The 17,307-nt window shown below is 32.7% G+C and overlaps 1 protein-coding gene across 1 annotated transcript in view; it reads right to left on the reverse strand.

The window, feature by feature from the left end:
* The window catches only part of ADAMTS6 (ADAM metallopeptidase with thrombospondin type 1 motif 6), a 265,952-nt gene that overhangs the window by 57,540 nt on the left and 191,105 nt on the right, over positions 1-17,307 (reverse strand). Inside the window, exons 14-17 of the mRNA XM_029942319.1 lie at positions 15,869-15,971; positions 9,765-9,898; positions 8,246-8,369; positions 7,411-7,491 (exon numbers count right to left, since the gene is read on the reverse strand). Coding sequence (XP_029798179.1) covers positions 7,411-7,491; positions 8,246-8,369; positions 9,765-9,898; positions 15,869-15,971 — 442 coding nt within the window. The remainder of the gene's footprint in view (positions 1-7,410; positions 7,492-8,245; positions 8,370-9,764; positions 9,899-15,868; positions 15,972-17,307) is intronic.

A 17,307-nucleotide genomic window follows, 5' to 3' on the forward strand; every position in this document is an offset into this window, starting at 1 on the left:
AAATGCTAGAAAGAAAATGTGGTGGAACTTTAAAAATAATATTGGGGTATGAAAAGCTTTTAAGGCATGACAAAAAACTCAGAAACTATAGAGAATAAGTTTAATAAATATGCATGCATAATTTTTTAAACCTCTATGGGAAAATAATGAATTAAAGAGTTAAAAAATATGTGATTGGAAAATGCTTATTAGCTCAACTAAACAAAAACTCCTATAAATAAATAAGATGATAACTTTTACAATGATTACATAATTTGACAATGACAAACAAGACAAACAGCCCAAAAGGAATTAAAAGGGTCATGGTGCACAGAGTCTGTGACTCTCTGGACCTCTGCCATGTGTCCTTAATATTATAGACTATTTCCATTCCCCCAACTCTGTCTGCCTGGCAAATTACCTGTATTTTCTTGACTTCAGATATGTTGTGAAAGTTCATTTAATTGTCAAAATTAAATTGAATTAATCTTATGAGCTAGGAACATACCAACCAATTTTAAGAATTATTTAGTCTTAAATTTTTCTTGTACTTTGATATTTTTATTTTCGACTCTTCCAGTAGTTTTTGTCTCATTTAACACATCAACATTAACTCGGGCTATATAAGGATATCTGAGACTGCATAGTACAAAATAGTAAAAGCAAAAATAAAAACAATCCCCCTGCAGCCAGTATCTTTGAATTCTCCTTCCATTTTAGCTCTCATTTCCTATTTTCTCAACTACTTAATGAATGGATCCTAACTTGCTTTTGCTGGTACTATTCTATAGTTCAGAAAAATACCAAACACTTAAGAACTGAACAAGAATTTACTGAATAAGAGATGTGGAATTAGGGACAGAGCATTATTAAAGGAAAAAAATTGATGTTAGATATCTTAATTTTATTTAATTAAAAATTTTTAATGTTTATTCATTTTTGAGAGACAGAGACAGAGCACAAGTAGGGTAGAGGCAGAGAGAGAAGGAGACACAGAATCCAAAGCAGAGCCCAATGCAGGGCTGATGACATGCACTGTGAAATCATGACCTGTGCAGAAGTCAGAGACACTCAACTGACTGAGCCACCCAGGCACCCCAGAAATCTTATTTTTGAGTCTTGTCAACATGGAAAAGAATCCAAAATTATATATAAAAATAAAGATATTTGCTTAAATAAAAGGATTGCCAGATAACACTAGTATTCTATGTAAAGAAGCATTCTAGCTATGGTCTTATTTTTGAAAGACTTTTCAAAGGGGATAGTTCCGGGGGAATAAGAACCCATCCAGGTCTCACCAGGGGTTCCTGAAGAGTCTAAATCTGTCTTAAAGGATAAAACACCAACTAAACAGACTTTCCACTTCTTTCCATGTTGAGATAACTGGTACTGAACTTGCCCTCCAAGTGTAAATAACTGGAAAACTCACATAATATGTGAATCAGCTGTTATTAAGATGTTGCTCAGGACTGTGACACAGCTAAGAAGACAAACAAGCTGAGTAGTAGAGACACTTTCTGTCAGTGTAGAATGGAAGAACCCAAGCAAACCATGGTTGTCTCACTGAGTTAAGCGGGAGATCAGAAATTGGGAGGGCCAAGATAGTTGGAATTTTCAGGACCAGAGATCTAGAGTAGAAAGAGGGAATCAATTGCTGAAGACCAATCTACATATGCATAGGAGAAAATTCCATAAAGTCAGGAAAAAAAATCTTACTAGGGAACTAAAGGCAGAAAAACATCCAGAGCAAGAATCAGAGTTTCAACCACTAAGACATTCAGGAGAGACCCAAGAATAATCACACCTTTTTTAGTAGGGCTGAGCAAACTCAAGAATAAAGGATACTCTGAACTAACCCAAACAAAACTCAAAAACAATCCCCAAAAGAGTAGCTCATCTACAAGTTATTTAATACTATTTAAAGGAAGAAAACACAATCCAGACACTCAAAAAAGTTCATAATGTACAACATCCAATAAAAAATTAATACTAATGGAAAGAAGCAGGAAAATATGATCCAAACCAAGGAAAAAGTAGACCCAAGAATGACAGAAATTATGGAATTAGCAATGACTTTTAAAGAGCTATTATAGTATACTCAAGGATTTTAAAGGAAAACAAATACAGTAACCAGAAACTACAAGATATATATAGATGGATGCTCAGATCTATACAAACAAAGGAACCATACCAAATAAGACAATTATATAGGTAAATAGAAAATAATTTTTCTTATTTTTAAATTAAAAAAAGTAATTCACTCTTTAAAACTAAAATAATGACAATGTATTATGCAGTTTATAACATATAGAGAAATAAAATGTATTCAAAAAGTAAGATAAAGGATGGAAGGAGACAATGGAAATAAACTATTGTAAGGGCCTTGATTTTTAAAAAAATGGCATAACATTATTTGAAGGTGTATTATGATAAATTAAAGATAAATTTTTTAAATGCTAGCATAACCACTAAATAAAACAAAGTATATAACAAACCATTGGTTCAGATCAAATGGAATGGTACAAAATACTTGCTTAACCTAAAAGACAAAAAAAAATAATAATAAAGGATAAAAATACATAAAATAAATAGAAAAATAGCTAGATGTGGTAGACTTAAACTGAATGATATTGATAATTACATTAAATATAAATGATCTAGACAAGGAGTTGGCAAACTATGACCTATCACCTGTTTTGTAAATAAAGCTTACTGGAACATAGCCACACTCATTCATTAATGTATTACCTATGTCAGCTTTCACATTACAATAGGAGAAGTGAATAGTTGAGAAAGACTGCACATCCTATAAAACTAAAAATATTTACTGTCTGGTCTTTTACAGAAAAGTGGTCAACCACTATGCCCCTAATCTGGAGATTACAATTAAAAAAGCAAAGATAGTTAGACACAATAAAAAAATCAAAATCAACCACATGTGGTCTACAAGAAACATTTCTTCAAAGTTTCTTTTTTGAGAGCGAGGGGGAGGGAGAGAGAGAGAGAGAGTGAGCACATGAGCACAAGTTGGGGAGGGGCAGAGAGAGAGAAGGAGAAAGAGAATCTCTCTGCACTGATAGAGCCCAATACAGGGCTTGAACTCACTAACTGAGAGATATGACCTGAGTCAAAGTTGAATGCTTAACCTACTGAGCCACTCAGGTGCCCCTACAAGAAACATTTTAAATTCTGGAACATCTACATGTAAAAAGTGTATGGATGGAGAAAGATTCGCCATGTAAACACTAATTTGGGTGAAATCTGGATGGCTATATTACTATCAGACAAATATACTTTGGGTCATAGATTATTATAAGGGATAAAGAGAAACATTTGATAATAATAAAATCCTCAAATGTCAAGAAGATATAACAATCTTAAATGTCTACACACCTAATAACAAAGTTGCAAAATAAATGTAGCAAAATCTTACAAATTAATGTGAGAAACATGATTCTATAACTGCTTAAGTAAGAATAAGTAAATAAGTAAAAATATAGAAAACTTAAAACTATTAACTAGTTTAATCTGATTAAGTAACTGATTTAATCTAGTTGACATTTATGGAATATAAATTCTTCTCCAGTGCACATGGAACGTTACTACAATAGACCACATGCTGGGGCAGAAAACATATCTCAACAAAAGAATGAAAATCACACAAAGTATGTTCTCCCTTCATATGAGAATTAAATTAGAAATAAATAACAAAAAAGATCGGGGGAATCCTCAAATATTCAGAAATTAAACAATATCTTCTACGCCATGAGTCACAATGTAAATAAAAAAATTTAAACTGAGTGATAATGAATATACAATGTATCAAAATATATGGGCTTTGGGAATGCAAACTGGCACAGCCACTCTGGAACACAGTAGGGAGGTTCCTCAGAAAATTAAAAATAGAACTACCTTACGACCCAGAAATTGCACTACTAAGTATTTATCCAAGGGATACAGGTGTGCTGTTTCGAAGGAGCACATGCACCCTAATGTTTATAGCAGCATTATCCATAATGCTAGTATAGCCAAAGTATGGAAAGAGCCCAAATGTCCATTGATGGACCAATGGATGAAGATGTGTTATATAGGTACACACACACACACACACACACACACACACACACACACACACACTGGAGTATTACTCAGCAATCAAAAAGAATGAAATCTTGCCATTTGCAACTATGTGGATGGGACTAGAGGGTATTATGCTAAGCAAAATTAGTCAGTCAAACAAAGACAAATATCATATAACTTCACTCATATGAGGACTTTAAGATACAAAACAGATGAACATAAGGGAAGGGAAGCAAAAATAATATAAAAACAGGGGCGCCTGGGTGGCTCAGTCGGTTAAACAGCCGGCTTAGGCTCAGGTCATGATCTCACTGTTTGTGGGTTTGAGCCCCGCGTCGGGCTCTGTGCTGACAGCTAGCTCAGAGCCTGCAGCCTGCTTCAGATTCTGTGTCTCCCTCTCTCTCTGACCCTCCCCTGGTCACACTGTCTCTCTCTGTCTCTCCAAAATAAATTAAAAAAGACATTAAAAAAAAATAATATAAAAACAGGCAGGGGGACAAAACATAAGAGACTGTTAAAGATGGACACAAACAGATGATTACTAGAGGGCTTGTGGGAAGGGGGATGGGCTAAATGAGTAAGTAGCATTAAGGAATCTACTCCTGAAATCACTGTTGCACTATATGCTAACTTGGATGTAAATTAAAAAAAGAAACAAAACTAAATTTTAAAAAAGAAAACATATGGGATAAAATTAAAACAGTGCTTAGTGATAAATTTATAGTGCAAAATGCTTATGTTGGAGTAGAAAATAAATTTTAACTCAATCTATCTTGAGAAGCTAAAAAATTATAAACACAAAATGAATATGAAAAAATGAAGCAGTAAAGAGAACACTGGGAATCAATGTAATGAAAAATGGGGAAATAATAGAAAAAATTATTTAAATCAACAGCTTGTTCTTTGAAAAGATCAATAAAATTAACAAGCCCTTCACTAACATGATCAAGAAAAGAAACACTACTATAAAAAGCATATGATCATCTTAAGAGATAGAGAAAAAGCGTTTGACAAAACTCATTCATTTGTTCATGATATCAATACTATTTATAAAAACATCAGAAAGCATGAAATATTTAGTTGTAGATTTAAGAAAAAAACAGGTGCAAGACCTGTACACTGAAAAATAAACACTGATGAACAAACTGGTGAACAAATATAAAGCTTTAAATAAATATGCAGGTAAATCTTCCATATATTGAAAAATAATATCTTTAAGATGTCAATTCTCCCCCAATTGATCTATACATTCTATGTAATCTCTTTTGTAGAAAATGATCATTTGATTCTATAATGCATGCCTAAACGTAAAGGACCTATATAAGCAAAAATTATTTTGAGAAAGAACAATAAATTTGATAACCTAATGCTTCTAATTTTCAAATTCTACTGGAGAGCTCCATTAATTAATACAATGTAGTTTTTATTTAAGGAAAACCCCCCACAGGGATGCTTGGGTGGCTCAGTCAGTTAAGTGTCTGACTCTTGGTTTGGGCTCAGGTTATGATCCCAGAGTTGTGGGATCAAGCCCTGTGCTGAACATGGAACATGGGTGGGATTCTCTCTCTCTCTCTCCCTCTGCTCCTTCCCCACTCATGTGCTCTCTAAATAAATAAATAAATAAATAAATAAATAAGCAAAAATATAAAAACAGTTGTTAGTTTGCATGCTATAAAAAATATAAAAAGAAAAGATAGACACTGACATATATAACAATGGGAGGGAACAGAAATAGCATACATTCATATTCAATTGATCTTTAAAAGGTAATTCAATGAGGGAAATGATGGTCTTTTCAATAAATGGTTCTATAGTAAATGAATATCCATATTTTAAAAAACTGAACACTTATTTTATATCTTATAGAAGAACTCTCAAAATGGACCATGTATCTAAACATAAGAGCTAAAACTTATAATTTCTTGAAGAAACATTGAAGACAATATTTGCAACCTTGAGGGTAGCAAAACTTGTAAGGTAGGACACAAAAGCATAATCCATAAACAAATTAATAAAGTAAATTTCGTGAAAATCAAAAGACCCATTAAGAACAGGAAAAAATAAGCCACTGCCTAGGAAAAAGTATGCATAAGTCTTTGAAAAAAGACTTGTATCTAGAATATACAAAGGACTCATAATTTGGTTAAAAGAAAAAAAATTAAAGTAGGCAAAATATCTTTTGAGACACTTCACAAAAAGTATCTGTAAGGGTAAAATTTAAAAGGCCAACAATATCAAGTATTGAGAAGAATGTAGAGCAACCAGAACTCCTCTTTATTATTGGGGGACTATAAGTGATAACAACCACTTTGGGAAATAGTTTGGTAATTTCTTATAAAATTAAATGTGTACTTATCACATGACCAAGCCATTTTACTTATTTTTTATTTTTTAATGTTTTATTTATTTTTGAGAGAGAGAGAGAGAGACAGTGTGTGCAGGGGAGGGTCAGGGAGAAAGGGAGACACAGAATCTGAAGACAGGCTCCAATCTCTGAGCCAGCTGTCAGCATAGAGCCCGAAACGGGGCTCGAACTCACGAATTGTGAGATCACAACCTGAGCCGAAGCCGGACGCTTAACTGACTGAGTCACCCAGGCGCCCCAAAGCCATTTTAGTCCTAGGTTTTTATCCAGAAGAAATGAAAATATATGTCTACACAATGTTTATAAATGTTCAAAGAAGCTTTACTCATAAGAGTCAAAGACTGGAAATGACCCAATTATCCAATAAGTGAGTAGATAAACAAATTATGCTATGTCCATACAATGGAATATTATTTAGCAAAAAAAAAAAAAGAAAAAGACAAAGAAACTTCAGATAATACTCAACTTATTACTCAAAAATTTAGATGAATCTCAAAAGCATTATCCTGGGTGAAAAACACCAGACATGAGAGACTTTATGATCTCATTCATGTGACATTCAGAATAAAAATAAAATACATATTTTATTTTTAAAAAATAATATACATAATATGCATGTATATTAATTAATAATTCATACTAATAATTGTATTATTACCTATGTATTTATTTACATATCTATAACTTATATGTATATACTATCAATACTCTTCAAAAGTTACTTATAATAAATAATAAATGAATTTTATCAAATATAAATAAGTCAAAGAAATTGATTCTTAGAAATCAAATAGACAACCCAGTGAAGAGTAAGCTATAAACTACTAATTTTTTTTGTTTAAGTCTTATGTGTGGTCTTATAAAATTTGAAACTTCCTTCATTTTAGCATGAAAGTGTTCTACCCAAGCAATATGTCTTTTCACAGCAGGATACTGCACTGGTTTTCCTTAGTAATTAAAAAATTCTAGCAATATAGGCTACTTACCAATATAGTTCTTTGACATGGAAACTTCTCTGACTTCAATATGAACAGAGCCTCTTGGTATCTGCACTACTTCCATATAGCCTGGAACACAGAAGATAGGCAGTAATAAGCAGCATGTACAGCCTTGGACAGAAAATGAGTGTTTAGTAACCATTTAGTAATAAGTTTCCCTGTTCTTCAAATCTTTCCTTGACTTCACACTTTAAAAATTACAAAATATGGGAAAATTCCCCTTTGGGTTCATGAACATATCTAGAGTATATTTCTTTTTACCTAAAATATCTCAAGATAGGGGTGCCTGGGTGGCTCAATCAATTGAGTGTCCGGCTTCAGCTCAGGTCATGATCTCACGGTCTGTGGGTTTGAGCCCCACGTCAAACTCTGTGCTGACAGTTACCTCAGAGCCTGAAGCCTACTTCAGATGCTGTGTCTCCCTCTCTCGCTGACCCTCCCCTGCTCATGCTGTCTCTCTTTCTCTCTCAAAAATAAATAAAACATTAAAAAATAAAAAAAAAAAAAACTCAAGATAATCTTTAAAGCCCCAGCATGTATATTAGTTCATGTTTTTTTCTCAACACCTGGTCCTCCCATCAATGCTCTGTGGAATTTCCATCTTAGAAAAACATGGCTAAATGAAGTCAAGTAGAAAGGGAATAATATTTCCTTAAAATATCTTACATTAATCTATAATTGATGCTTAAGAGACTGAAAGCAATTTGGGGAAAAAACATTGTCTGCATAAACAAAAAATTTAAAAAGGGAGTGGGGAAGAAGTCAAGTGTTTGGCAATTCCCAGCATGTCAGAGACGTGAGGAAGAGTCCTCTACACACTCACCTCCTCTGGGCAGCGAATCATTGAAGAACCCTTCAATGGCATCACACGTGCTTCCATCCCCTCCACAGACTCGACATCTGTCTTCCCTAGCATCGGATCCCAAAATATTATCACAACCTACGTGCTGAACACAGAGAAGAATATTCAGTATGTCATAAAGAGGATTTCTTGGAACCATAACTAACCAAATAAATATAACTTGTTTGTTTTTCCAGTAAAGGAAGTCAAAACAGGAAATATTTTCCTCTTTCCACTTTTTCCTTCACTCCCCAGCAAGTCCTTAGCTAGCATTTTGCAACAAATAAGTTTAAAGAAAAGAAAAATTTGATTCCCCAGGAATGCATGCCTATATTTCTAACCTAGATTTCTTCTTCATTTATAGATAGCATGCTCCAAATCTTAAAATACTTTATAATTTGTTGGCAATGGGCTCTTATTTATACCTTCAATCAAATGTAAGAATTAAGAAAAATTGCTTATTGTCCTACACAAGGCAATACAGCAGGAATCTTGACCGGGCATTATGGTTAGACCTTTCTAAACCACTGGCTCTTTAATCACAGAAATACAGATTTTTATATATTTTTGGTATATATTTTGGTACTTGCATTAGTATATATGACCCATAGCCATTGATAACAGGCATGTGATCTCTAAATAAAACCTATGCTTTTTGTCTTTGTTTTCTGAAAAAAAATATACTACTGTCAGAAATCACACACACATAGGATGATCAGATATATCTGGAGGCATGTAGCCAGAAGGACAGAAACTTCTGCAGGAAATTATGACACAAAGTAAAACAGATAATGTGTTTATCTCTTCTTTCTCAGTTTCTAAGACTTAGAGTTGTGCTTCTCCTTAAAATAAAGAAAAACAAGAAAAAGTTTACAAGAACAGTGATGTTTATGACTTTTCTTATTATGATTAGATTTATACACAGGTCTAGGAAAATAGCTTAGATTTGCTCCAATAACTCTCAACTAGTCTGGATAATTCTCTAAAGTAAATGCTTTAATAAGGTAAAGACTAACTCTATAATGAAAACCATTGTGCTTCAAAATGCTTCAAAAAGAGGCAGAGTAAAAGGAACATAGCTGCTTCACACTTTAAGAAAAAAATATGAAATATATCAAACAATCTTCCAATGAAAACATATGGTAGCCATATGAATAAAAGCTGCATCCTTGTTCCCTCTCTTCCTATCATCTTTATAGTCTGTTTGTAAACAGAGCCAAATAATAGAAATTAAAGTCCAAAATATATCCAGAACTTTAGCAATCACTACACATATAACTAGAACACCAAAATAATTCAGTTACATGATGTTTGAATATGAATAGGCTATTCTACCTTTATCTATATATATTGTCAATCTAATTGGAAATTGAATTTCTCTAAAATGTAGCTCTCTTTATTAAAACTGAGCATAGTATTAATTAAGAGCTAATATCTGAGAAAAGAAGATGAAAATCTCAAAAGTCTCAACAAAAAGGAGTGAATTCATAATGGACGCAACCTTGCATTCCCCATTGATACAGATATCCAGTGAGTCCGCATTGCACTGAGTCCCATCAATCACCGCAGGGGCACGTTCAGTGTAGAAGTTGTAACCTTCAGCCAAGCAGTTTAATGCACAAGGTTTTACCCCACCTGGACAAATACAGCAGAAGAGAAATAAACGGAATGGTTCTTTAATAACGGTGACTCCATAATAACCACCAAAAATTTACAATTTATACAGACATAATGCTCTCACTATATATCCAGATGTGTAGGTTTCTTTCCTCCTTTGCTAAAATTTCACATTTATTTTCATTGCTTGTGCAACTTGATGGAGGATCCATTGAGCAGTTTTAAAATTAAAAATGTTCAAGTATTTTCAATATATATTTAACAATATACTTTAGGTCAAAAGAGATCATAGTAAAGCTACCTAAATATTAAAAAAAAATAAGAAATAGAAAAATTTTTAAAAACTAAGAAAATAGGGGTACCTGGGCAGCTCAGTTCACTAGGCATCCATCTCTTGATTTTGTCTCAGATCATATTCTCCAGTTTCATGAGATTGAGCTCTGCTTTAGTCTCTATGCTCACAGTGTGGAGCCTGCTTGGGATTCTTTCTCTCCCTTTCTCTCTGCCCCTCCTCTGCTCTCTCTCTCTCTCTCTCCAAATAAAATAAACATTAAAAGAAAAACTAAGAAAGTAAAGTTTGAGAAGGCTTGACTTAATAACTTCATGTAACAAATGGAAATTTCTAAAACATATGCCCCTTGTTAACTGCAGCTGATACAAAACCCTGCTACTTTAAGCAGGGATATGGTAGTTGTAAAACAAAAACAAAAACACCTTTGAATTTGTACCTGCTTTAAACATATCATATTTAAAGAACATGGCTTTAGCATAGAGATAAATTTTTATGAGATAAGCAAGTCAAAGGTAAAATTATAGTATTAGCTTTGAATAATTCTTATTACTAAATCAAAGATATGACATGTCCCATTAAACATGAATAATTAAAACAATATGCAATTTAATTTTTTAAATATATAAATGCATATAATAATGTCATTATTTTCATTTTGTCACTGAAATTTGTACTTTTTAAGGTTGATGTGAAAAATAGGTGTAAATAATAGTAATTTAAAAAATTAGCAGAGTAATATCATGACCCTATAGTATATTGGAAAAGTGGCAATATATATGAATTTATTTTATTCAAAACAGTGCAGGAGAAAGCTACATATAAATATGTATCAACTGATTTAATTTATGATTTATAAACACTTTGTGTTGAACCTCCATTTTTCTTTGGCTTCATTCTAATTATGCTGATAAATTTCTCTTTGAAATAAAGAAGACTGTCTAGCCAAGAAAATGAGGCAGAAAGGAAAATTGACTTGGTTAGTCTCAGTGAAAGTAGAAACCAGGTTTCTGCAGGGTGAAGGTATGTGAAATAAAAGAGACAAGACAACTGAGTGGTAGCGACAATGATAAATGAGAGAGAACATTTCATTAAAGGAGATCCTTGTTAAAGCTGATTGTTGTATAATGCAAGATGGCCCAATATTGTCAGAAATTCTGTTTTTTCATGAGAAGCTGGAAACCTAGATTTTTAAAATAAAAAATCTTCTTGGTAACTCATTCAAAATTTTCAAAAAGTACTGTGGAGGTTAAAACATGTATGTAAGTAAAAACTGGTTCCTGAACTGCCAGTTTACAACCTGTGGCCTAACTCCATGTTTACTTCCATTTTTGATGTCTACAAGCTACAGAACTTCTACATAATTGCGATGTTATTACCAGACAGGGTAATGATAACTTTTGCTGTACTGAGCACAAAAATAACAAGTAATAAATAAAATAATTTCTTCCTGAACTGATAATCAAGGTGTTTATATTTATTGTTGTAAGATTCTCATGAATAAAATTTCTCTAAATTTTCATGAATTTTACTGGGATTTTTTTCATTACTACCCAATATAGTTCCCTTCCCATTTTTTATTATGATGTTTTGGAATTTAATGTAGCTTTTTGTGTATCAGGCTTGAAACAGAGAACATGAGTTCTCTCAATTTTAATATTACTTAATTATGTAAGTTAGTATTTGATATGTATGACATGTAAATACTAAGATTGTATTCCTTAGATCATTACACTATGTGATGATAATAAGAATACATTTCTTCTTTTTTATTACTGAAGATGTGCTCAGCTTCCTTAGCTACAGTGAGTTTTCAGAAGATGTACTGCTTTTATTTGGATATGGGATTTAAGATGATTCTCTAAAAGGAAGGTCACATCATTACTTGTTACCTTCAGTGAACGCTTATTACGAATTTAGGGTTAATTCACTAAGCATCATCTAGATGCTAATTATTAAATCTGCGAATTATTTCAGACAGTTGCTTCTTTCCCTCCAAGAGTAAATTGAAATAATCCCAAATGTATATGCATCTACTAAAAGCAATATGAATTACATGAAGAAAAACTTACCAAAAAGAAAGCAAAGCCATATATATAACAGTTGGAGATTTTTAACACATTTCTCTCAGTAATTGAAAGAGGAAGTCTTTAAAAGATTTTAAAAGAATTTAAAAGATTTAAACAACACTATCAGCCAACATGATGTGATGGATATCTATGGAACAGTAGATCCAACAATTGAAAAAATACATCCTTTTCAAGTATAGATGAACATTACCAACATGAACAAGAAGCTGTACTATAAAACAAATCTCAATCAATTTTAAATATTTAAATCATACAGAGTATTCTCTGATCACAGAATTAAATTATAAATTAATAATAAAAATCTAGAAAATATCAAATGTTTGGAAATAAAAATAACATACTTCTAAATAACCTATGAGTCAATGAAGAAATCAAAATACAAATAATAAAAGATTTTGACTAAAAGAAATTTTTTTAAAATCAGGTTTTGAAGGGGAGCACCTGGGTGGCTCAGTCAGTTAAGCATCTGACTCCAGCTCAGGTCATGATCTCACACGTCTTGATTTCAAGCCCCACTGACAGCTCAGAGCCTGGAAACTGCTTCAGATTCTGTGTCTCCTTCTCTCTCAGCCCCTCCCCAGCTCACACTCTGTCTCTGTCTCTCAAAAATAACTGAGCACTAAAAAAAATTTTTTTTAAATCAGGTTTTGGGAATGCAGAAAAGCAAAATACACCCAAAATTTAAAAATAATAAACATGAGAGCAAAAATTAATAAAAGAAAAAAGCAATAGAGAAAAGTGCTAAAGCCAAAAGTTGATTCTTCAAAAAGATTTAAAAAATTGATAAACCTCAAGCAAGACTAACAATCAAAAGAGAGAAAATACATTATTATCAATATCAGAAATGAAAGAGCATTTATCACTACTGAGCCCACAGATATTAAACAGGATAGTAGGAGAATGTTATGACCAATTTTCTGTCAAGAAATGGGATACGGAAATAACATTTTTTAAGATATAAGAATTTTTAAAAATCTGAATAGCCATTTATCTACTAAAGTAGTTGAATTTGTAGTAAATATTTTTTGCACAAAGAAAATACCAACCCTGAGTGCTTTTACTAGTGAAAGATATTCTAAGGAAGAAACAATACCAATCCTACAAAATCTTGCAAAATAAATAGGGGTTATATTTCTGGAAACCAGAGAAACTCTAATACCCAAACTTGTCAATGACATGACAGAAAAAAATTTACAAATCAATATTCCTTATAAATATAGATGCAAACATCCTTAATAAAATATTAGAAATTAAATCTGATAACATATGAAAAGATAATAAATCATTACCACAAGGGGTTTATCCTGGGATAAAAGGTTGGTTTGACATAAAATCTATCAAGTAATTCACTATATTAACAGAATAAAAAAACCACATATAATCATACATGTACCAATTATACTGAAAGGCCAATCCAGTGAATTAAGGCAAGAACATGAATTAAAAGGTATAAAGATTGTTATAGACAGTCACTACTTCCAGATAGCATGACTATTTATCAAAAAAAATCCTAAACAATCTATAAGACAACTATTAGAACTCTCTCTTTCACTCTCAAAAATAAACATTCAAAAAAAGTAATGGGAGAGTCCAAAGATGTAAGAAAATACTCATAAAACTTATCTGATAAATGACTATCATTCAAGATTAAAAAGATTAAAAAACAATTAAAACCAGGCAAAGGATTTGAACAGACACCACAAAAGACAATAAGCACATAAAAATGTCCACAAAAAATGTGTGCAACACAATCAATGGTCAAAAAGTGCAGATTAAAGCTACATAGAGACATTATTTTATACCCACCAGGAGATTAAAAATACCAAATGTTGGCAAGGATGTGTAACAAACATACCTATTGGTGGGAGTATAATACGATGTATCATTCTGGAAAAACATCTGGTAATTACTTTTAAAACTAAACTCACACCTACCCTATTGCCCAGCAATTCCACTCCTAAGTATTCACCCAAGAGAAATGAAAAGATATGCTCACAAAAAGACTTGTACACAAATGTTCACAGCAGCTTATTCAGAAAGGCTGAAAACTAGGAACAACTCAGGTGGCCATCAATAGCAAAAAAGGAAAACAAACTGGTTATTACAATGGAATGCTGCTCAGCAATAACAGGAAATCAACTATTCATGCAGGCAATAATGTGGATGGATCTCAAAAACATCAGGCTTAAAGAAAGCTTCCCAAAAGAGTAAATATGACGTGATTTCACTTATATGAAATTCTGGAACTGGCAAAACTAAGAAATAAAATAAAGTAAGAAAAAAAACCAGAATGTTGGTTGGCCTCTCAGAAGAAATAGGGAGAGGCAGCTATTATTAATTGGGAAGGACTATGAGGACTATGAGAATTTTGGAAGTATGGTTATTTTCTATATATAAATGGGGTTTTACAGGTGCATGCAATTGTTAAAACTCAGAGAAAGCATAGTTAAGATTTGTGCATTTCAGGGGCACCTAGGTGGCTCAGCCGGTTAAATATCTGACTTTAGCTCAAGTTATAATTTTGTGGTTTATGAGTTGGGGCCCTGCATTGGGCTCTATGATGATGGCTCAGAGCCTGGAGCCTACTTCGGATTCTGAGTCTCTCTCTCTCTCTGCCCCTCCCCTGCTCACGCCCTCTGTCCCTCTCTCTCTCCCTCAAAAATAAATAAACATTAAAAATAAAAGATCTGTGCATTTTATTGTACATAATCTTCTCTCAAAAAAAAGTAAACATTGAACTCTGGTTAATGTTATACGTGTTGAAGTACTTAGAGGAAAGCATATTAATGACTACAACTTACTTTGAAATGCATCTAAAAAAATAAAAGGGATTAATGGATAAAGAGATGACTAGACATGTAATAAAGGAAGTGTATTAAAATGTGAATGGTAGAATCTTGGTGGTGGGCGTACAGATATCACTATAAAATTCTTTTAATATTGGTCCATTGGAAAATTTCCAAAGTAAGATGTTAGAACACAAAACAAACAATAAAAGTTTTTTATAAGTATAATTTTTCCAAGAGAAAATTCTAACAAAATCTAATTTATATTTTGAGAGTACAAAAAGCTTCTTGTGTTTACTAAACAATTCATGTTTGATACATGCCAAATTAAAGGGTAAAAATGTTTCCCAACATTAAAAAAAGAATAATAATAATCTAGGGGAAGATCCTTGGCCTTTGACCAAGAAAGAATACAGATTTTCTTGGCCACTTTTGGGTTGATTTATATTGTTATAAATTGCTTTTAGGGTAATAATTCTAAATGTGCAATGATTATAAATGATTATAATGTAATGTCCATATATCCCAAGGAAGTCTCAAGAACTCAAAAACATTATTGGGATTTATATCTTTTCCAGGACTTTTGTACCATGTTAAATAGAATTAAGTTTTTAAAAATGATTTCTGATCCTGTTAATGAACATATAAACTTTACTACAGGGAAACTTTATAGTACTATAAACATTTTCCTGCTTTGATTTGCAAACACTAATTTTTACTAGTATGTATATGAGTGTATGCATGTGTTTGCATGTATTTATATATTCTGTCATAGTTGCAAAGCTCTCAAGCATGATGAATGCTCTGCCAGGTTATACATTACCTCCAGTATAGGGTTTCCAGTTATAATACTTTCCACGGAAAGGCATATTGTCAAAGTCTGCACACTGTTTCTCTCGAAAATCTCGGGCCCCCAAAGGACATGGCTAAAATAAAATAAAATCATAAATGGTACGATTGTTGAAAAATACCAAAACTAAGGGACAATGTCCCTACAATTAGAACTGCCTGACTTGTCACATTAGCTCACTGCCTGATGCTATGGCTATAATTCTATTTGCTTTACCATTTACAACCAATATTCAGACAGAAGTGTCTGAATTGTAATCTTAGCTACAGAAGAAATAACTAAAGTAATTTAAACAAAATTAAGTGTTAAGACAGTTTCTGCATAACTTTACACTCAGATACATGTCATACTCTAACTTTGCAATCAATCAGATAGCTCCTTATAAACACACATAAAAACTATGTGAATAAACTAAAACACAAAATCTTTTTTGGTAACACTATTTGAGGTCCATTTGCTACAGCTACTTCCAGCTCTTTATTTTAAGGAATCAAGAGGCAGGTTTGTAAGACAGCATTCAGCACTATTAATTGTGGTTTGGATCCCCACTACTATAGCTGTTTACTGTCTAGCCTTGACAAAAACCATATTTTAAGATGTGGAATGATCTGGGCAAATGCTATGCCTCAAGTCTAAACACCTTCAAATTCAAGGAATTTGGATTTATTAAGATTTACATTTAATCTCTGAACATCACAGAAAATAAAATATTAAATTGATTCAAAACATGTACATAATGTTGGGGTGGGAGAGAGAAGGATGTTGAGAGGGTTATTTGTTTTTAAACATTTGGAATGCTTCTTCTACCTGAATTTTTTTTCGAAAAGGAAAACCTTGCCAGTGTCGTTAAGTCTAGATTCCAAACACCACAGGCCATCCTAAATTCAATCTCTAAGTTCGCAAAGAATTAAAAGTACAGCATCTCACAGTGTTTGAGCAATATGACCTAATTTGACTTATCTTTTAGAGTTCTGCAGTTGTGGCACCTAAAAAACTGTTGCTGCTTTTGAAACATGGAGAAGATAACCTACTCACATATGGAGGAACAAAATAGGTCAGTAGATAAATTCTTAATTGTGAATACATGGTAAGTAGATTAAATTCTCAGAGATCAATCTGAGGACTTTTTACTATCCTTCCTTGGATGTCTGCATTTACTTTATACAGTTTTCTGAGATCAGTATATTGTAAATGGTCCCTTGAAAAATGTATAAAAATAATAGATCAGGTGCCTGGGTGACTCAGTCAGTTAAGGATCAGACTCTTCATTTTGGCCCAAGTCATGACCACAGTTCATGGAATCAAGGCCCGTATCAGGCTCTCTGCGAGCCTGCTTGTGATTCTCTTTCTCTGCCCCTCCCATGCTTGTTAGCTCTCTCTCTCTCTCTCTCTCTCTCTCTCTCAATCTCAAA

This window comes from Suricata suricatta, chromosome 6 (genome assembly GCF_006229205.1).
Source record: "Suricata suricatta isolate VVHF042 chromosome 6, meerkat_22Aug2017_6uvM2_HiC, whole genome shotgun sequence".
NCBI lineage: Eukaryota > Metazoa > Chordata > Mammalia > Carnivora > Herpestidae > Suricata > Suricata suricatta.